The 16,719-nt window shown below is 38.9% G+C and overlaps 1 protein-coding gene across 3 annotated transcripts in view; it reads right to left on the bottom strand.

Annotated features, from left to right (window-relative positions):
* cadpsa (Ca2+-dependent activator protein for secretion a) overlaps window positions 1-16,719 on the bottom strand; it is an 86,847-nt gene that overhangs the window by 10,989 nt on the left and 59,139 nt on the right. For all 3 annotated transcript variants that reach the window (XM_055026631.1, XM_055026632.1, XM_055026633.1), the window contains 4 exons: window positions 15,905-15,979; window positions 15,171-15,254; window positions 14,673-14,705; window positions 10,880-10,987 (listed from right to left, as the gene is read on the bottom strand). In XM_055026631.1, the coding sequence (XP_054882606.1) occupies window positions 10,880-10,987; window positions 14,673-14,705; window positions 15,171-15,254; window positions 15,905-15,979 (300 nt within the window). The remainder of the gene's footprint in view (window positions 1-10,879; window positions 10,988-14,672; window positions 14,706-15,170; window positions 15,255-15,904; window positions 15,980-16,719) is intronic.

Genomic DNA, 16,719 nt, shown 5'->3' with positions numbered 1-16,719 from the left:
GTAGCAGCATGCCAAGCTGAATTCAAATATTTTAAGCCTCCAGCCAAGAAGGACAGAAAGAGCAGGATGCTGGTGTGACTATTTGATTGACGTTGCCCTGACTTAACTCGCTTTGGTCCTAGCAGTAGGAAGAGGAGTTTCAGGAAGGAAATTATGTGATGTCATGGGGACCTTAAAACACACAATACATAGATCAGTATGTCAATAAATAATGCAAGATTATACATAATGACCTCATAAACTGACAGTTTTCAACAGAGTACTGATAGAAGTGCATTACGATACTATAATAGTCTCTATGATGCTCGTTTTCCAAGCTCTGCACTTCAAAATGATCAACAAATGTTCACTGTGCAGATCGATATTCTTTCACCAACAGTTAATAATAATAATAAATACATCTTAATGTAGAGATTGATCTATGAACAGAGTCAAATAAAGGATGACTATTTTTTTTTGTTTCTATAAATTTAACTGGACCAATGTCAAATGTTTTGAAGTTACCATCAAGTTCCTATTCCAGGTGAGTCAGTGTGTGTTTTGTCATTAATAACTAAATCAGAATATGTTTCGGGTGTGTTTGTGTTTCAGCCTGTGAGAGAGAGAGAGAGAGGGAGAGAGAGAGAGAGAGAGAGAGAGAGAGAGAGAGAGAGCGAGAGAGAGAGAGAGAGAGAGAGAGAGCATGTCCTGCTGAGACCCAGCTGTGTCTGCAATTAGCAGGAGGCATGGAATGATGATTGCTGGTGCGGCAATGCTAATGCCAAGTGACAGGCTTCCTTGTGAAGGAGAGGGGAAGGCTGCTGAGTCCCACAAAGCAACACTGTTTTTTTCTTTGGCACTTTCACTACACACATGCTAACACCAGTGTATACACACAAAACCCATGTGGAGTCACACACAGATAAAAGAAAAAAAATAGTTATCAAGGTTGGTGAGGGAGGAGGCTCTTTAAATCTGGACAAAGACGTTGCGTAACGCCACCCGTACTGCCTTACAGACTATATCGCTCTATCAGTTTCTAGTCCGAAATACTGGCTCACTAGTAAGAGTTTGATGATGATGTACATCTACCATAACTACAAGCCATCAGCCAGCGCCCCCTCTGACCTTAACACCAACAGGCTCTAGTCTCTCCAGGTCTGTTCAGCAGAACCAAACTTGAGCCACAGAGAACAGAGCTCTTGGTAGAAGTCGAAAAAGACTCCGGATTGGACACTGGGTGATATTCTTCTTCTACACCATAACTAACGTTGACACAACAAATGGCTAGTCCAAAATGCGCTGAGCCCAAAATGCTAGCTCATGGATGGATTCATTTAGAAAAGGAAATTTTATGTTTAAGTGTTTTTTAAATATTACAATTTCTCATTTTCAAAACGTATTTCAACATTTTCAATCAAAAGTGAGGCACAGAAAAAAAAAAACGCACACTGAAAACCCAATCCAAAATTTCTTTTCGACCACACATTGTCTGGGAAGTCTAAAATAATTTCTACAGATTGCTTTTGTTTCTTTGATCCCTCCACTGGGACATAGACTTCAAAAGAAATAAATGGTCAGTTCTCTGATTTTCTTTCTTTTCTTCACGTCATCTTCTTCATTAGCAAAAAATCCTGCAGTTGTTATTGATATTATATTTCCATTGTATCTCCTAGTCCATGTTTGTTTTACGTCTTGCATCATCCTCAGTGAGAGCAAGAAATCAAAACTCGTCTCCTCTGACATCTTCAACAGAATCAAACGCAAAGCTGCATGGTTGCCCCATCGCCTGAACACATGAGGAAAGGAGCTACCCTGCATCCTGTTAGCCAGAGCGACGCAGTTACTTTCACTGCTGAAGCATTTAAGATGCAGATGTTGTTTCTATGAACAATAGTCTTGGGTTGATTATTGAGTAGAGGAGAAGTTTGAATGATCTTTATAGACCACCAGAGCATGTTGGTCTCTGGGTCCTGGAGTTGAAGTTCAACTCAGGTGAATTGCCACAAAATAAATACAAACTTCAGTGCATATGCTCCTGTTGGACATTATAGGTATAACAAGTTTGGCTTTTTCATTAAATACTTCAAATATTTACCTTCCTTGGCTGAAGAGTGATAAAAATATTGGCGTTGGGTTGAGTGTACTCAAAGTTCTTTGTCAGCTCTTGCCCTTTATGTCAAAAGCACAATCAAAACTGATAATTTATTGCAGTTTGAGCACAGTCGAATGGCAACAAAATGGGCTTTGTGGGCATCGCGTCCATGCAGCTGGCTCGCGGAGCGCTGAGGGGGAAAAGGATGGCCGGCCACCTCAGGAACGGCATCATAGGAGAAAAGTAAATGTTTATCTCAGATCCGAGTTTCATTTCAGGCTGGCAATCTGGGTCTCTTTCAGAACTCTACCTGCAAGTGTCAGTTCAACGGGCAAGTGAGACTCAATAAAGAGCAACTTTATAAAAACATGGTGCCTTGAAGAATGAATGGCTGTATATCGGGGCAATGGGTGGTTGGGTTGAGGGGCCATGTTGTGAGGAACTAAACAGTTGGAATTACGGTCAGCAACCAGTCATTGAGTAAATATACAATGAGCTACAGAAAAGCTCTGTGGTTGACAATAAAAGGGAAAAAAAGCTGCCAGCTTCAGGCCCTGAGAAAAGTGAGCCATTCTCCTTACAAAAAGCCGCTTAGGGGTGGATTGAGGAAAGAAAAAAGAAGGCTAAAACACTTGTGGGCTCAGGGAACTCTATAGGGGGAGTGAAAATGGAATAAGCCAGCAAGCACTTGAGGGCCCCGCCGAGAACCTGAATGGGATAGAGGGGTGTAGTGACTGAGGGGGGTCTGGGGAAGGTGAATGGCCTTCTTTTTGGGTCCAATTTGTCTCTTTTCACCCCACTCGCCCTGCTCCGGCTCTGACAGATGTACAAAGAAGGAGCGGCGCTGGGCCACTCATCCACATACACCCATGAGCAGCTGTCACTTTTGTCAGACAAGTTAATCAAACAAATGCCACCGTACCACCCTTTTTAATAAGGCAGAGGGAAGAGGAATGGAGGGGAACTGTGAAAGGGTGATAGAGACCGAAGAGATGACATGTGTGTCTTCGATCAATTCATCCCGCCTGCCCGCATCAATAAACGAGTGGGAGCGCAACAAAGGATAAGTTGCCATTAAACTTGTATTTTCCTCCTCTCGGGACGATCAAGGTTTTAGTGTTCTTAGCCGCTTCCTCTCAGCGGCGCAGATCTGGGAATACTAACGGAGGATTTAGCTGCACCCCCGCCCCTAAAGAAAAACGACGGCAGAAAACAAAATGCATTCTCTCAGTAATTACAAAACACACTAAGCTGCTTAGAGACTTCATTAAATGGAAGTGAAACCTTTTGTGATTGTTTTGAATAGTCACATACAGTCTAACAGCTGGATATGTTTTCTTTGTTGTTGTAAACTCAGCCTATAACACATTTCTTTCGGCTGTTTGGTGATGTAATCTCGTTACAGTAATAATTTTAATAGGAAACAATTAATGCACCGCAGGCGGGAAAAACAACAACAAAAAAAAAGTTATTTTGTTCAGGTCTAAAATTTAAGAACACTTTGCGGCATTGCTGCTTTTTGCAAACCTAAAAGGTTAAATCTTAAGTTATACACAATTACTGAAATGGAGATTTCCACATCTAGTTGTTCAGTATTTGTTTATTCGCTCATTCAAAGAGTTTTACGTAACATTTAACTCCAAATTATTCATGGGAAGGCTGATGCAAGTGGAAAAGGTGAAATACTACATGCTATTGTAGTACATGCTACTACATGCCAATCCTGGAGCGTCATTAATTTTACTTGGAGATGATTGGCTTAACCCCAAGAGTGAAGATGAGGGAGATGGCAGCTTCTGTGGTATTTACAAGACATTTTGTCATCGTAAATATTAATTCATATTAACGTATATTTGGTGTTTGAATACATAAAATAGGAAGCTCTAAGTGTATTTGAGGAGTCTCAAGTATTCACAGATTTGAACTATTTGCAGGTTGTTGTTGTCCCTCACCTCAGGGATCCATGGTAGCTTTTTGGAACAGGGATATTAATCTCAAAGAAAAATCAGATTTATAGCAGAATGTAGGTCTTGGAAATAGCTTGCATCTGTGACATTCAAAAACATCACCATGTCAATTAAAGTCAAAAACATAACACAATAGACAAACAGAGAACAAACGGTACATTGCAGAAGCAAAACAAAGAGAAATAAAAAGTTACAATCCAGATTAAAACTCATGATGTTCACCTATTATTAGTCAAAGGCAGTTATAAGCAAATTAGTTCTTCGCCTTAATTTAAAGCAACTCAGTGTTTCAGCATTTTTGCATTTTTTTGGAAGTTAGATTAAATGAGCATGAAAACTGAATTTTGAGGTCTGGAAGGTTGATGCAACAAAAACAGATCATTGATGTATTTTGGTGCTACGGCATTCATTGAGTTATGAACTAATAAACAATAGTTTAAAGTCTATTCTCTGAGTTACAAGGAGCCGCTGGAAGAACTGGCTCCCCCTGAGAAAGTTGAACAAAGTACAGAAAACAACATGAGTGATTCTTGTATTCATCATGAACTAAATAAAATAAAAAGAAATGTAAAACTTTTAAGATTTAAGAATTATAATTCGGTGGTAGCACTTTTATTTGATGGGGTGTGCATAAAACTGACATGACATGGTCATAAACATGACATAACATGTTATGAACATGAAATAGTTTTTATGAATGTTTATGACTTTTAGCATGAAGTGTACATTTGGTAAATAACGACACTATTAATTCAAAGTTGACACTTTAAATGGAATTTTAAAACAACTTAGTGCAACTTTGCCTCATCACAGGTGATGTGACCTGACATCAGTTTTATAAAATGTTTCTCTTTCTCTTCTGGCAGTTCAGAAGACAGTAAAGCGGTCAAATGTCCCCGGACAGCCAAGTGACGGCAGTCGACTGTCTGCTGGCTTTCTGTGCCACACCACCCAGTAATTATCAACCCCCCACCCCGACCCCGGCACAACCAGAGCAGCGGCAGAAACAACAACCTTTAATTGTCCCGTCTGAAACTTGATCTGACCCCTTCTGCTCCGTGGCACGCATCGAGTCTGTGAACGCAGCGAGACAAGCGGGAGCATCAGCAACCGAAAGCGATTTAACGCACAAGTGCAATTTGGCCACACTTGCGAGTCTGATAACTGTCCAAGGTCAACAGAAATACTTCAAATCAATCAATGAGCCGCACTCCTAATCCTCTCTGGGCAAAGACAGATTAAGTGTATAATTGACCGATGTAATCCCAGTATCTGCAACTCCAGGGGGCGGGAGGCAAAGGGGAGCGAGGGAACAGGGGGGGGGGGGAGGTGGCCTTTAGATTTACTGGCCAACAGCCTCATCTGCATATTCCTCATTCTTGACTTGCGTTTCTTCCCTCTGCATTTACTCTACCTGCTTGGCTTGAACACTGAAATGATTGCGAGGGGTGGAGGAAGGAGGGATATCAGTTTTACAGCTGTGGTGTATCAGTGTGAGGCTGGATTTGGCTCAGACTAAATGCAGAGCTTTTTTTTTTTTTTTAATCAGCGATCCCGAGTCTGTGCAATGCTAAATTCTCCCCAACCCCACCACCCCCTTTAATTTAAATACGTCTGCTTTAATCTGAGCCTCTTTGGCGACCGTTTTGAGAGCAAGTGAGGGAGCAACAGAAAAAACAAAATCAATTTTTTGCCTATTCTTTTGACACATGTAAATGAGTTATCGTAGACACTGAATTATTGCAAGTCATCATCATCATTGTAACTACAAAACTTTTAAATAGTAGCCAAAAAAACCACAATACTGCTAATTAGGTCAAAGAAAGAAATTACTATAAGAAAAAAATAAAAATTCTTCCAAAGTCTGACTAACATTCTTTCTCTCTACAATAAAAAATTGCAGTAAAACAAATGCAGAAATGTTGCAAATTGTACATGTTTCGGGTGTCTGATTCAATATTAAGACATCTAGAATGTCACAAATTATTTAGCACTTTATCAAGTCCGAAGACTCCAACGCGCTTCACACTACGTTCAGTTATTCACCAATTCTTTCACACGCTGATGGTGATAAGTTAGATTGTAGCCGCAGCTGCCCTGGGGGCAGACTGACCACAGCAGTTTCAGACCAGCAACCCACCAGTTACAGGACAAATCCCAACTTCCTGCCCTGATGCTGAATGAACTCCATCCTCTGTCACTGATAATGTGGTATTAAAGTATTTTTTTTTCTGACAAAATCAAGGGAGTGTGCTCTTACAGATTCGACATGTGAAGTTAAGCAAGTTTCAACTTTAAAGTCCTTTGAAAAAAAGAGACCATTGACTCCTACCTTTGGACACAAGAGTGCAAAGTATCATTTTAAAATGTGACCAGTGTATTTGACGTTTTTGTTGATCAGTGGGTGAAACCTGTACAGTTCTTTGGTGTGACGCACCAAAGAAGAAAACAATAAATATGACCTTGGGTTATGATAGATCGCAAAAGAAAACAACTTCATAGCAGCTAAGGGGATTTCAGAGGCCCGTTTAGAGTTTAATAATTGTGCCTCACATACCTGCTTTCAGAGCAATCTCACAAAACTGCAAAATATATAGTGGAATGATTGGATTAACACATTTCTAAGCTGCCGATGAAAGAATGAGTCATTCTCTGATATCTCTCTGACTGTCACGCTTTCTATCTCTTTCAAAACACGTCCGTGCACATGCATACACACATTATTGTACTTCTGTACAGACTTCCACTCATTTTAGTAACTGCATTTATGACTAACCACCCAAATATTTTCCTCAACCCTAATTACCAGTCTATTCATAACCCTATCAAAGCTTAATTCATCCTTTACCTCTAACAGAATTGCAGAGGACTGGGAAAAAGTCCTCACTTTACACAAATGACCTCCCTTTGTTGGTAAATGTTGTGAAAGTGGTTCCCTATACATAGTCTATACAAGTACACACACTCACATGAAAACCTACACACTTCCCCAAAAACTTGTTTTAAAAAATATATTCTCTGACGTGCCCCTCCTTCACTCTGGAATCTTTGAGAAAATATTTAAAGACTTGGTCAATGTGCCTGCATCCCGACACTGCTGACACTGCTGCTCTGAAAAGATTCAGTCTTACAGTGCACACCAGTCAGCCTGACGTGAGCACTGACGCATAACTTGGCACTAATAGGCTCTTTTAAAATAATCACCTTACTGTGGCTGACACTAAATGCATGACAAAAGCCTAAATAAAGTGACACACAGTACAGACAATGGCAGTAAGACATCATTAGAGTTAATTTAATTTATCTAAGAGTCTTATAATCCACCCCCCATCTTTGTGAGTCTTACAAAGAGTCACTTTATTGGAAGTGCATTAACAATGTTTCTTCTGACATCTCATGTTTATCTTAAAAAATGTTTCCTAAAGTAAATGTATTTTGATGAAAAATTAAGACCATATTTCTTGACCCAACCTTATTTTTTGTTTTTTACAATACAAAAGAAAATGGCCGGTCTTGCACTAAAATCCAGTTTGTGTAGTCTGGTTTGTGTGGGGACATCCGGCATTAGTTGCAGCTCTCTTCCTCGCATTACGTGGTGGAACTCTCTCCGTTTGCCTGTGCCGAGCTGCGACTCAAAATTGTATTTTTTTTTTTTCAAATTTGAAAGTGTTTTTGAAGTCAGGTAGGAAAAGAGAGCACAAAATGTTCAGCAAACGTTAATATGATCAACTTCAGCTGACACAAACTCAAAACAGTGATGGCATGTCCAGCTAAAAGTGAGATCTCTTTCCTCCCCCTGTTGCTGGGTGCTTCATACAAATTTTACAGAATGGAGGTGGGATGCAGTGCGAACTTAGCGTGCAAATCGGGGTTTACCCCTAATTTTACACAGCTTGCGCCTGCGCTTCACCACAGAACGGACTGCATAGTAACAACCTGTTATGGTCAATGAGAGCATTCAGTGAGTTATGCTGATAATGTGAGCGGCGGCATTTGTGACGCCACTCAACACGACGCAAGAAAATATCAGTTTACAAAGAAAGATGAGAAAAATAGAAATGCACAGTGACTTGTTTAAGTAACTTTAATTTGATTTCTGGTTTGGAAATAGTAGCGCGTTAGGTTGCAAGTTGCTGAAAGAAGTGGCCATATTAGAGAATCGTGTTGCCAGCATCGCTGATCCTCAACGTCTGATCCCATCTTGAACTCTTAGTTTTATGGGAACGTGAATGCTCAAGTAGATATATTCGCTCCAGTTTTTCAGAGCCGAGTGTGACGACACCCAAAAAAACAAGTCCGATTCGTATTAATGAGTGAAGCAAACAGGTCTTAGAGGGCTTAGTGTCTTGATTTGATTAGAAATATAATCTCTTTTGTATGGCACTCTCTTATTCTGCACTGCGGTTTTAAAAACTCTAATCTTGTCAGTCGGTGACAAGATGGGTTTTCCGCTGGGTAAAAACAGATCCAGTCTTGAAAAGTCAGAATAGATTGTAAAATGTTGAGCGAAAACTGTTTTCTGAGCATGTTGTTTTTTTTTTAACCTTTGGGCAACGAAGGCTCAGGATGTATGTGTTCGTTTGGTTAGTAAAAAAAAAAAAAAAAAAAATATATATATATATATATATATATATATATATATATATATATATATATATATATAATATATACAGAGAGAGGGAATCAGTTCCCTTATAAAACAAGGATCAGTGGGAGCCCATGTTGACCCTATTTTAAAGATTCCCAGAGGCAAACAGAAATCTGCTGAAAGTGATGCCGTGTGATGTTGATGCTCATTTGTTGCAACTTATCCACATTTGAGTTGGACAGATATTAAGAAGTCATGTCTCTTATTCTGCATTTCTCTCTTATAAGCTGAACATCTCTCTACTACATCCTGTAAAGCAGTGGAGTATTTAGACCACAGCCAGTTTCAACTGGACATTTTCCTGGACATGTGGAAAACCTGAGCGGCAATTTACACACTGTTGCTGTTCAGACAATGTTTTACTGCATCTTAAGCTGTAACACTGTCCAGACTGGGGAAGAACAGATTCTTAGTGTGTCCTAACAATGAACTAAGACTTGGTGCAATTCTCCAAGTAAACGGCGTGTAATTGTTTGAGAACAATCAAACGATTGTTCATCTGAAGTATACAAGAATGAATACTTGGTTATAAATGAAAATGATAATTCTAATAATCATAGTGATAGTAAAAGCCTTACTAGACAATATTATATATTGCTTCCATAAGCAATTTGTTTCTAAATGTTTAGATTAAGACTGGGACGACTTTCCTGATCCCAACTTGGTTTTTACTACATTGCTGAATTTACAAGCTGACCAATCTCTGAATTTTGGTCATCATTTGACAAACATTATATATTTTGAAGACGGTTAAAGACGTTAAGAAAGTTTTGGATAAAAAAAGGAGTATGACTTTTAAAAGTAGAGGCTTATTTTAATATTTATATTTTAGTGAACAATTTGACTTTCATATGTAGATATAAAAAAACACCATAGTATGGAAGATTGTATATATGTTGTTCTGTCATTTAGTTGAGATTAAATTAGATTCAATGTAATTCAACTTTGTTATTACATATGTATAAGTACAGAGCAACAAAATGCAGTGCAAGTATCTAAACCAAAAATGTTTTTACCTGTACATGAAATGCTTACAGCAGTTATTTAACAGGTTATAAACGCCTAAATGACTTGACTTAAATGTTAATCTCATATCGTTCCTGCCATGTTGAGCCAAGCGGAAGGAAAAAGGGAAGAAAAAGAAAAACATCTGAAAAAAGAACGGATTGTAAAAAAGCACAACAGGGCCGCAGAGAGCGGTTGCTGACACCTTCACACGCCTCTTTGGTACTGAGAGGGAAGAACTGATCTGGAATGACAACAAAGACACTAAAGCTAACACAAATTTCAGCAGCAGTCGTCTAGGTGAGGGGAAAAAAAGGCTACATGGCAAGACAGCGGTCAAGTGTCAGACACCTCTCCATCAACAACGGCCACACAAACAGGGACGAAGACAAAATGAGAAAGACACAAACCTAAGGCCTGAATTCAGCAGAGCGGTACACATGGAAAGAGGAATGAACATACAGTTTGAGAATCGCTGCAGGGAAGCTCAGCCTTCACAGGAACTGGTCTCAACGTTAGTACACACTAACTAAAGCTGAATTATGTTCACTGTTTTGAGTTTGTGTCAGCTTTAAGGTTCCCTACGTAAAGGTTCACATGTTCCAACATGAACATTTTGATGAAACATCATTTCTTGCAGTCAGAAGAGAGCTACTGCTTGATCTCAGATGTTTGGCTGTCATGGCCAGTAGTTACAGTCTCTGTCTTTTCAAACTCCACCTGAAGGTAGTCGCCTTCTCTAACAGGCAACATGTATCAAACAGACCCACAGCTTGGCACACGTAACACATTTATTGAGGAACGACTTTACATATTCTGTCGGCTTTAAAGGACATTTAAAGCTGCTGGCTCTTTTCAGGAGGAATGTTGTAAAGTTTGAAATTTTACCCAATTGCTAACATTTGGAGGGTTTAGAGCCACTTCTACACTATGATTCTTGCTGGAAATTGCCTTCATTGTAATTTTTATTTAAAAAATGATAAAATTTGAGTGAAAGTAAAGAGGAAAGTTAAACCGAAATGTGTCTGTTTTAATAATAATAATAACAATATAAATAAATAAATAAAAGGAACATTTATTAAGATAAAGAAACTTATTTTGACATTTATCAGTCATTACTCGGTTGCTGAGTAAAGTGTAAAGGGTGTGGATTTGTAGAGAAAGCAGGCGTTGCAGCTTACGTACGTCAAAAAGTCTCTCGACGTAAATCTCCTCGTTGACTTTCTCTCGCAACATGTCCTGGGAATGACGGACAAAGGTAACATAGCAGTCTGCAACATCCATCCCTGGTTTCTGCAGCAAATGAAGACAGATGGAGATTAAGATGCACTTAAAGCTCCGTGTTCTTTTAATTTTTTAAAACAGACACACATCCGATATTTGATTAACACTCCCTTTATTTCAATCTAATTAATGTATCCTTAGGGATGTGGATATGTACCTGATACTTTCAAAGGTAGTTTAATTAAAATGCTATTTTAAAAAAACTGTCATTAAACAGAAATTACATCTTTACATCAGACATCTTTGCAACAAACTTCCCTGGTTAGACATAAATTTTCTACTATCTCTTGACCAGACCAAGAGATAGTAAATATGTCGATGTGAACGCCTCCAGCGTCTCCACAAGTTTCACATATCTTCAGATGTTTTTTTGTTTCTCTGTTCTTCTTTGTAACTTGTCATTTACAAAGAAGAATGGCCAGGAGGGGGAAAGCAGGGGGCAAACAAAGTCCTGCCTTACAGTGGCCTGGTGGTACCAAGACATGGTGAGGCAAACACCATGTGAAGGAAAACAGATTATGGAACATCTAAACAGTAAAAAAAAATGCATTGACTTGCCTTGAAAATATACTATTTCAGGTTTAATGGAGAGTATTAGTGAAAATCAATTTTTTAGTGCTGCCCCGGATTCCCAATTGAAAACAGGTATGGACTGAAAAAGAACCATATTGACACATGGAATTGCTCAAATCAAACCCATGCTCATTCAGGAGGAGTGAACACTGCAAAATAAGTCGATGCAATCTGGTGAGTTTTTCTTGGATAAAAACTTTTCACCAATTTAACCTCCCTGGAACTGTCACCAACTCATCGTCACATTATAGAAGCCAAAGACGACGCATTGATGGAAGGAAGGATGGTCAGCAAGACGTCCTGGTCTTGCTGACCAAGACATGAACCCTATTAACAAAAAAAACAAACTATGAGTATTTGTTCTCCTGTGATGGTTTTCTGCAACACACTCAGACTGTCAGATTATTCCCCAACATTTAACTCTAACTTCTGTTCCAAATCAGTTCTTGTTTCTTAAACCCTGAGCTTCAACAAGTCAAAAAATCTGCACAGAATCTATTTGCTTTTGCAGACCACAAGTTCAGGATACTGTATTGACTTCTCTTTGTCTAGAGAAAGGCTTTAGCTATTTCCTGTACATGCCTAAAACTACGCATGAACCTAAATTCAATTTGCACAATATCCGGAACCCTAAATCCTGACAAAAGACAATATCTAAATTGGGTTTGGTTTTCCCCAGAACAGTGGTGTTTAAAGTCGGTCTTCTGTTTTAGTTCCCTCCCTGGTGGTAGTAACAATCTTTTCAGCATGTCATTGTTCATTTCAGGCCTTCTAGAGAGCCATCATTTGATAAACCAGGGAGAGAACTAAAATACCACTTCCCTAGACCACGAAGGCCGAATTCATCTTTGAACTCCTCACTACAATAGACCATATAACTCCATGTAAATCTTGGATTTCTCTTATGAAAAGCCTTTGCTAATCAAACCTGTGCAGACACATCAAAATAAATCATTTTGCCAGCGAAACTCTCTTTCCATGCATCAGGGGTACAACTGTAACACAATTTGCATGCGAGGCCAGAAACTGTGAAGCCCCTGCTAGCATACACAGTGCCTATTTGCAAGGCATTAAATTTTAAATTTTGTTGCAATGGCCGAAGCGTTGGCAGCGAATGGAAATCTGATGTGAACACAGTCAAATGCACAAATCCTCAGCGCCAACCTGACAGCAGAAGTGGCATGTGTTGTCAAACACTGACTCGTGATGCATGTTGCACTGAAAGAGCAAAGCACGCGTCATGGCTGCCTGCCAGTGTCTGGCCACATGCAAATGAATTGTCATTTTGGGAGGAAACATGGGGACGTTTGACAAAAAAGAAACATGACAAAAGCTACCATCTGGATTCTGGTTTTCCATGTGAAATTATGGTCAAATATTTACACATGCACAATGAAAAAAAAACACAAACATGCAATGAGAACTGCTTAGTAGAAAATTCCCTTCAATCACTGAGATTTTCAGTTTTGCAGAAGTTTTCAATACATCACTGTAGGACTGGATTTACTAAACTGCAACGTTCTTAAGGAGAGTCTGAGTTGCATGTGTGAATTTCATAAAAAAGAACCCCCTCCCCCACAAAAATCAACAATAAATACAAAGTGCTTTATTTTATTTCTCTTTACATTTTTATAGTTCTCATCTGAGAAGCTATAAAATGACTCTTTGGTAATTAAAATGTAATATAGTACAACAACAAAAAATGATAAATTAAAAAAAGACGTTGAGGTTTGGATTACATAAGCAACTAATTATTATAAACACGTTCTGCAGTAAAATGTGTTTAGTGACACAAAAATCTGGTGGCTATGCTTCCTTCAAGGAAAGATAAGTATTGTCATCCCAACCATACAAACTAGCAACCAACTAGTTTTCTTGCCAAAATGAGGAAAATGTGAGGCATTGAGACATTAAATTAAACTTAAACGCCGATTCAGATGTAATGTTCAACATATTTTCCTATTTGGTGTCATAAGCTGGAGATTTTATTTCAAGTCAGATTGAATTTTAGTGGAAGGTCTCAGTAATTTGGGGACGTAATTGCACCACAAACGTCTCTGAACAAGACGTTCAGGAACAATGCTGGCGAAGTAAAAGTATTTTGAAACACTGCAAAGAAAAAAAACCCAACAAAAACAAAACAAATTGTTTTGTAACTTTTTGTAATATTACATAATAAAGAAATATAAAAAAAATTGTGATCAAATTTCTGTGGAGAATATTTTCATCTAGTACAATGTAATAATTCTTCATAAGTAAAATTGATTCTACCCAAAATAAGACTTTTTGATCTTATCTTGAATGTTACTGTAGAACCTGATCTCTTTGGAACATTTTGGTTCAGCTGAGCTTTCTGAGTTATCAAATAAAAATATTCGCTTCAAGTACCTCCATGCTGGATCAAAGTCCAGCCAAAAGAAATTTTCCCTTCATACGTTTTTCCCCCAGACCGCCTCCAGTCTGATTCATTTTCCATTAGCAGATCCGGAGCGGGTACAACAAGCTGGACCAAGCCAGGAGCGGCACCAAAACGATTTGATTGCCAGCTGACCGCATTCATCGACAGACTTGAGATTTACTGAAAACTGTTTCGCGATACATATTGTATTTATATGTATCGCGAAACAATCAGCCGATCTGAGTCTTTATCATTGTGTTCAAGTTGCTTGCCCAACTTCATTGCAAGCAGACTAAATGAAATGTCTGGGTTTATCAGAACCAGAAGCTGAAGGTTCTCCCAGGGAGAGTTGACCACAGCCGCTGCTGCTCATTGAAGGTGCAGCAGCCTGAGGAAGACCAGCTGGCGGGAGACAGAAAAACTCTGGCTAAGATAAAATAAAAATGAGACAATATCTCCCATCCCAGGCAGGGCGAAGAGTCTTGCCCAAGGACACAACAACGCAGCAGGGGTTCGAACCGGGAACCTGTCTTGCAGGACAAACTCCTTCTTCTAAAGTCATAGTTGCCAACATATGTATAGCAGTCAAAGCTGCCATTATTACTCTTGTCCCGTGACCAGTTTATTAAGGCATCGCAGCTTCACATTGCGTGTGTTCAGTTGCTTGTTAAAAGACATGATGCCAGGTTACCACAAAAAGCAAAGACAAGTATTAATACTTACAGGTACATCCACATACTTTGAGGCAGCTTTTACCTTGAAAAGAAAGGCATAGAAAAGGGTTAGCATCATTACTCTAACTGTGAAACCACTTTTAGGAGGAAGGGCTACTATGGTGACACTACATAGCACAGTGGTTAGTGCCTGCTGAACTAGCAGCCATAGCTTGTGCTGCATTTAACAACAAATGTGCACTCACTAATTCAATATCCTTTTTTCCCCCACAATACTGCAGATATCCAGCTGAGATGTTAAGCTATTTCATGGTGAGAGTGCCTTCATAAAAGGTCAAACTGTATTACAAGAAACCCCAAACAGCTCTGAATCCAAAGTGACTGATTATCAAATTACAATGTTTCAGTTAATCAGGAAGGTGATGTGCGATCAAGAGTCTGATTATTAAATTCACTGCAACTGATAAGCTTGCAAGAAATATGTGAATGATGGAACTTTAGATGGTGAATACTATCAGAAGGAACGAATAAAGGATGTTGCACTTACTGTGAAAGATAAGAAGGAAGAGAAGAGGGTTCCTTCGTCATATCGAGAGAGTTTAGATAACACACTCTCCAGAATGACCACAAACTAAAAGCAAAACAGGAGAAATGTTAAACCATGATTCACAAAGGACTTGAAAAGCACAAAAAATGTTAAATGTTAATTGATTTGAAGTTAATTCACAGACATAAAAATGTCTGTGAATAATTGCTTTCCATCAGAAAGAGACGTCCAACACAGAGGCATCTTTGGAGTACAAGATGGCCCATTGCCTTTTCGTGAGTTGTATTCCTGAGCTCCAGCTGTGCATGAAGGTGAAACCAGGCACCTTTGACAACTAGCCTCTTATTCCATGGCCACCGTCGATTGTCTGCCACCGAACTTGTAACACCTGCACTTGATGGGTTCAGAGGAAGAGAGTCCACTCAATTGGTGAACTCCCCAGCCCTGGTCTCTCTTGTCCAAATTTACAAGTTTGTCTCTTTTTTGTGTTCTGCAATTCACAGACACTGAGTCAAGCTTTGAGTGACCCCCTCCGTTCAGAACAATTTGCCATTGAAGATGCTAACCACAAAGCAATGCCCCAACAGCGACAAGGATACTCAAACCTCTTGTCAACGTGGCGATTCACCAAAAGGAAACATCTGTGGGATTGCTTTGAATCTCAACAAATTTGTCTTTCCTTTCACTTTATCATGTTATGCTGAGGTCTAAAAGGATGCTCAGTGGTGTTGTACCTTTGCTACCAAAAGAGTAATCATTTCCTTCACCGTCTCCTCAATCAGATGGTCGATTTGGGAATGGTATTGCCTCTGCAGACGAAAACAACACATTATATGTATATATTATAAACATTTCTGAGAGAAAAGTGACATCTATCCATGTGTCATGTTTTATTTGCTCAGCCATTTTCTAAACAATAGGTCTCCAGCTATCCAGCCTTTGCTGATTTTATGTTTTCATATTAAAATTTTTAGCTATATTTGAGTGTCTAAGAAAGAAGTGCTTATGTTTTTTTGCAAAAATTGTTTTTGATTTTATACTAAATAAAAATTATATGCAATGAAACTAAATAGGTATAAACTAGAGGTAACCATTAATGAATTCGCCACAAAGACGGTAGTGATACAAATTTGTAAGAGGATATGACAGGATAAGAGGCAACTTTTATGAATTCCTTCGGTAAAATCATTGTGTTTTAAGTTATGCAAATGAGAAAGGGGTAAAGTGAATTACTCACCTCTTTTGGTACTTTTACTTTAGTCATTCATTATAGAAATAATGAATGACTCACCTAAATATACAAATTTAGGTGAGGCATGTAAATTAATTAAATGCTTGGCGGATATTTATTTCACATGTAGGGAACGAGAACAGAAAAGAACTTAAAACATTCAATCAGCAAAAATAATCTGCTTTGATGGAGACTGATGGGAACACTGTAAGGGGACTTCTTTCCTCCGACAAAACTGTGAAGGACTTAGGAATAATGAATTCATCGTCAGTAATTAGTATCAGTCTGGAGACTGTGCAAAACATGAGATCTCTCACA

The sequence above is a fragment of the Poeciliopsis prolifica genome, unplaced genomic scaffold, assembly GCF_027474105.1.
Source record: "Poeciliopsis prolifica strain line A6 unplaced genomic scaffold, Auburn_PproV2 SCAFFOLD003, whole genome shotgun sequence".
Taxonomy (NCBI): Eukaryota; Metazoa; Chordata; class Actinopteri; order Cyprinodontiformes; family Poeciliidae; genus Poeciliopsis; species Poeciliopsis prolifica.
This window is presented reverse-complemented; position numbering and strand designations above follow the sequence as displayed.